Raw genomic sequence first — 4,820 nt, forward strand, 5'->3', positions numbered from 1 at the left:
GCATTCGTACATGCGTAACAATGTCACTTTCTTGCGCATTTAGCATCCCAGCTCAAAGAAGATTCATAGGGCTCTACCCACAGGATAAGTAGAAGACATGTGAAGGACGTTCCTTCGTGTCTCGTACAGCGGTTAACATGAAACAAGAATCAGAAGCAAACAAACCCGTTTTCGTCGGGTTATCACAATAGCTATTAAAGTCAGAGGCCACCGAACACGTTTCTGTCGATTTATCACAATAGCTAATAAATGGATGGTAGGAAATAGACAGGAGAGTGGATTTTTGTTTCACATAGATCTCTTACGTGTATCTTACCTTCTGCTGCTCTGCTCTCAAAGCTCGAGCATCATCCTGCAGCAGGCGCATTTGTACTGTTGAGGTATCTTCGGGCGTTAGGCCTTCTATCTCCCGTGCTGCTGCTGCTGCTGCGGTTGCTGTCTGTCCGTACGTTTGCGAAGACGATATCTCTGCTGCAGATGTCGATGGTGTTGTTTCTGAGGTAACCGCCTGCAACTGTTGTTTCAGTCGCTGCTGTTGCTCTTGCTGCTGCCGCTGCTTTTGCTGTGCCTGGGCCCCTATATCTAGTAAAGACGGTGGCAGCTCGCTACTGGTTTTATTGTCGTTGACGTTGCAATTGTGTGTAGCAGGTCCACACGCTGTTGCACCCGCCACTGGCCCCGCTGCTTTTGCTGTTACTTGTGTACTTCCTGCCGTACCTGCGACTGCAGCGTTCACATCACGCGAAACGTGGTCAGCAGTAGCTTCATTAGTACCGGAGGAGGCCCGGTGCTGACGACAAGAGTGGAGCGTAACTACTAAATGCGTAAGGCGTTGTTGTCGATGCTGCTGTTCATCTTTCTCAAGTAATGAGCGTGTATGCAAGAGCTGCATTTGCTCTTGCTGCTGTTGCAGCTGCTCCACCTCTTCCGTTGCGATAGCAAGCTGGTGATGCGCACGCTGCAGCCTCACTGAAAGAGATGAGTTGTCCCGCTGTAGCGCAGCAATACGAGCTTCATAGTGTCGAGCAACCTCTTGTAAAAGTCCCTCGTGTGCTGTCGCTCCTGTACTACTGAGGCATCCTGTTGCACTTGCAGTACTGCTGCCACTACCAGGAAATGTAAGTGTCTGTAGTGTGCGCTGAGCCCGCTGCTGACGCTGCTGCTGCTCATGCATTAAGCTCTCCAGACGCTGCTTACACTTTTCATATTCTCTCTCTCGACTGTTGAGTTCATGCTGGAGCTGCTTCTGCTGCCGACAAGCAGCTCTCATGCCTTTCTCTGCTGTCTCTAACCGTTGCTGCAACTGCTGCTGCTGCGTCTCTGCCGCAGTTACTCTCGCTGCCGCACCCTCAAGCTCTGTCTCACGTCGACGGAGGGACTCGACCTGTAGCATCATCAGCGACATTCCCACCACCAGCACAGCCTACTGTATTTTCTTACATACTCCCTAATGCACTGCAGGCTGGTAATGCGTGCAACAAACAATTCTTGAGGATGGTGCAAAAACCATAAGCAGATATATTTGCAGTTGAATTGAGTCTTCTCTATCAAATGTTTTCGAAACAGCACGACGACAACAGCACTACACCGGTGATGTCGCAAAACTTATCATCGACACAGCACAAAGCGCTCACACATACTGCAGGAGCCGCACCTGAACAGCACGAAAGCGCAGATGTAAGAGAAAGCATCTCAAAACAGCGCCGGCAGAACCACCTGCGCCGACTGCAGAAGCAGCACCACCACCCCCGCACAAAAAACAGCACAAACATCAGCAGCACTAGCAGCGCCACAAGCAGCGGCAACAGCGCAGGCTCTACCAGCAGCAGCAGCAGCAGCATCAGTAGAAGCCCACCCGTAAATGCATCGACACCACCCTCTTCATGAACACAGGAATGGCACCCACAGCTGGGAGAAAATACACGCATACACGGTAGTTCGATATTTTTATGTTCGTACGTTCGCTGCGCGTGTACTTATTGGCGACTGTGTGTGAGTATGTATTATGGCGCTGGAAGCACGCTTCCTGATCCGTAGAATGATGAAGGGACACCGCGTGAGGTAATCAGCAAACATACCTGCTGCTCTAAGGCTCCGTTCTGTTCTTTGAGAACTTCGCACTTGACACGAAGAGTTGCTGTGGAGGCAGCAACACGTCGCAACAACATGAGTTGCTCTCCTCTTTTTTTGTAGGCATCCAAGAGCTCGTACAAGCGATTTGCCATTTCTTCAACAACGCGGTGTATATAGACATCAGCAGCCACTGCAGCTTCAGTCTCTGTAGTATCTTTGGAAACCTCGTCGTCTCTACTTTCCTCCATAAATGCATGGTTGGATGACCGTGTGATGCTGCTGAGACGTGTATTACTACGGTGACGAGAAGTGCCTCTTACATAGTCATTACTACTCAGCTTTTCTTTAGCATCCAGGGCCCTGCCTTCTAGACTACTACCACTACTGCTGTGGCTCACGCTAGGCTGCTCATGGTGTTTAGTGCTGCCACGGCCGTTGTTTTCAGGTCTTCTCTTTCTTCGTCGACTGCTATCACTGCTGCGTGACCCTGTCGCAGCAGGTGGCGCAAGAAAACATCCAGAAAGATCTCCTTCTTTTCTCTCAATATGCAGGGGCAAGGAGGAAGCAGTATCAGCTCTAGTGGTAGGTGTTGGTCCTGAAGAAGCCGCTACGACAACAGCAGAGTTAGTGCTAAATCTGGAAGAAGACATAGGCGGAACTGAGCTTCCGCCGCTGGGGTCTATACAACAAAAGCCAGCAGCAAGCAGCTCTTCATTTAGAACATGCAACATTGTTGCGAGTCCCTCTGTAAGCACAAGCTCATCACTGTTTGTTCCATCGCTACTACGACTACGACAACTGCTGCAGATTTGAGCTGCTGCAGGTTCTTTCGAGACACACGATGTCTCGTCACACGCTTCATGAACACTCGATACTTGAGGGGTCTCTTCCTCTTGCTCCTGTAAATGATGACCATGCCTAGTCTCTTGTTGGTGCTGCGCGCGGAGATGAGAAGCTTGAGGCTGCCCTTCAGACTCTTGTTTCCTTTCTGACTCGGTTTCAGGGAGCTGTTCGTTTTTCGTCGGCAGTGCATGATTATCACGCACAGAAGGAGGTTGCTGCGTCTGATGCTCCGAGTGCACGGCATTTTGCCGTTGCTTCCCGCTGTCGCAGTCTTCACCAGTCAGAACAGGCTGCAGCACCTGCTGTTGTTGATGGTGCTTCTCGTCATTCTCCAACTGCTGCGGAGATAGTTGTGAGTTATCAGGCTGGTCTGAAGACTGCTGTTTCTGCTGCTGCGGCAAGAGAAGCATTTCACACTGAAAGCGCTGCAGCCGTATATGCTGCTGCTGCTGCGCCTCAAGCTGCCATTTTTGCTCGTCACGCGGTTTCTGCAACGTCAGCTGCTGTTGAATGTGCTGTTGAAGGTCATCACTATTCATAAGTGCAGGCACAAAAACCCAGTATCCCTTCTCTGATGGTGTGTGTTGTATTTTCTCACTACTCACACCCGCCGCTTCGTGCCGTTGTAAGCGCCGGTAGTTCTCATCAACACTTCCGTCATACGTATGCTTCTCCACTTGCTGCGGCTGCTGCAACGATGGCCTGGACGCACGTCGTCGCTCTTCACCATGAGAAACCGGCGGTGTGAATGAGTCTTTCTCCTCCTGCTGCTGATCGATAGGCTTCATGCATGCAAATTCTGTGTCATGCGCTTGCTGTTGCCCGTAAGGCTGATGACGCTTAGATAGGTGTTGGTGATATTGCGGTTCTTGCTGCTTGGGATCAAGCTGCAACACCTGTGGATCAGTATGCAGCTCCTGCCGCCTGTGATGCTGTTGCTGCTTTTGCTGCTTTTGCTGCTTCTGCTGTCCTTGTAGCTGCGTCGTCACCGCCAGTAGCTCCATCTGCTGCGACTGCCACTGCTGTGCGGACGACGTCTCCTGCGCTGTTTCCCTCCCTAGCTGCTTCTCACGTTTCATCAACGAAGCGGCTTCTCTGTCTTCTGGAGGGTCCTGCTGCTGCTGGGGAGGATGTTGCTTTGAGGGAGGCTCTTCCACCATCTGCTGCTGCTGCTGATTCTGCCAGCGGGGTCTCCCCATCTCTGCAAAAGGGGTTCCATGCGCCAAGACACCTGCTTCTTCTTCGGGTTTCTGGCAGATCCTCTGCTGATTTTGCTCATGCTGCGGCTTTGGCTCCTGGTTCTGCATCTCGTCCTGGTGGTGCTGGTGCTGGAACGACTGATGCTGCTGTAGCGGTAAGTGCTGCTGATGTACAGGGTAGCACAATTCCACCTGGTGCAGCAGGTGCTGCTGCTCTTGCTGAGAGGAATGGGGTTGCATTTGCACTGTTTCCTTGCAAGGGCGATCAAGAAAAGCCTGCGCTTTCAGTGACTGCTCCAGAGGATGCTGCAGTGCCGGCACAGACGCCTCCTGTCGCAAAGGCTTTTCTCTATGTCGAGAACCGCCCCGAGAAGAAAGAAAGACCTGAGAATCCTGCAGGTGCTCTTCTCGCTGGGTCTGCTGCTCGAGTTGCTGCAGAGGCGACTCATCGTGCAATGGCTCCTCATGTTGCCAAACCCCCAGTCTAGAGTCGCTGGGCCGTCTACGCTGCTGTGTCTCTCTCTGCTGCTGTGTCTCTCTCTGGAGCTGTGACTCTCTCAGCCGCTGTGCCTCTCTCGGCTGCTGCGTGTAACTCTGGTGTGGCGTCTGGTGTATATTCCCTTTGAGCGACCTTACATGGTCGACATCCCCATAAACTTCCTGAATCTCCATTTCTTCTTGCGTTTTCTCTTGGAACATCTGTTG

General features: G+C 51.8%; 1 protein-coding gene across 1 annotated transcript; it reads right to left on the reverse strand.

Annotated features, from left to right (window-relative positions):
• Positions 1 to 316: 316 nt before the first annotated feature.
• On the reverse strand, positions 317 to 4,355 carry LOC131479361 (putative uncharacterized protein DDB_G0271606; the record flags this gene model as incomplete). Its single annotated transcript, XM_058659912.1, has 5 exons — positions 3,120 to 4,355; positions 2,914 to 3,061; positions 2,079 to 2,137; positions 718 to 790; positions 317 to 471 (listed from the first exon to the last, which is right to left on the reverse strand). Coding segments are annotated over exons 1-5 (1,671 nt in total), but the record flags the coding sequence as incomplete, so codon positions are not given.
• Positions 4,356 to 4,820: the final 465 nt, after the last annotated feature.

This window comes from Ochotona princeps, unplaced genomic scaffold (genome assembly GCF_030435755.1).
Source record: "Ochotona princeps isolate mOchPri1 unplaced genomic scaffold, mOchPri1.hap1 HAP1_SCAFFOLD_1484, whole genome shotgun sequence".
NCBI classification, from domain to species: Eukaryota; Metazoa; Chordata; class Mammalia; order Lagomorpha; family Ochotonidae; genus Ochotona; species Ochotona princeps.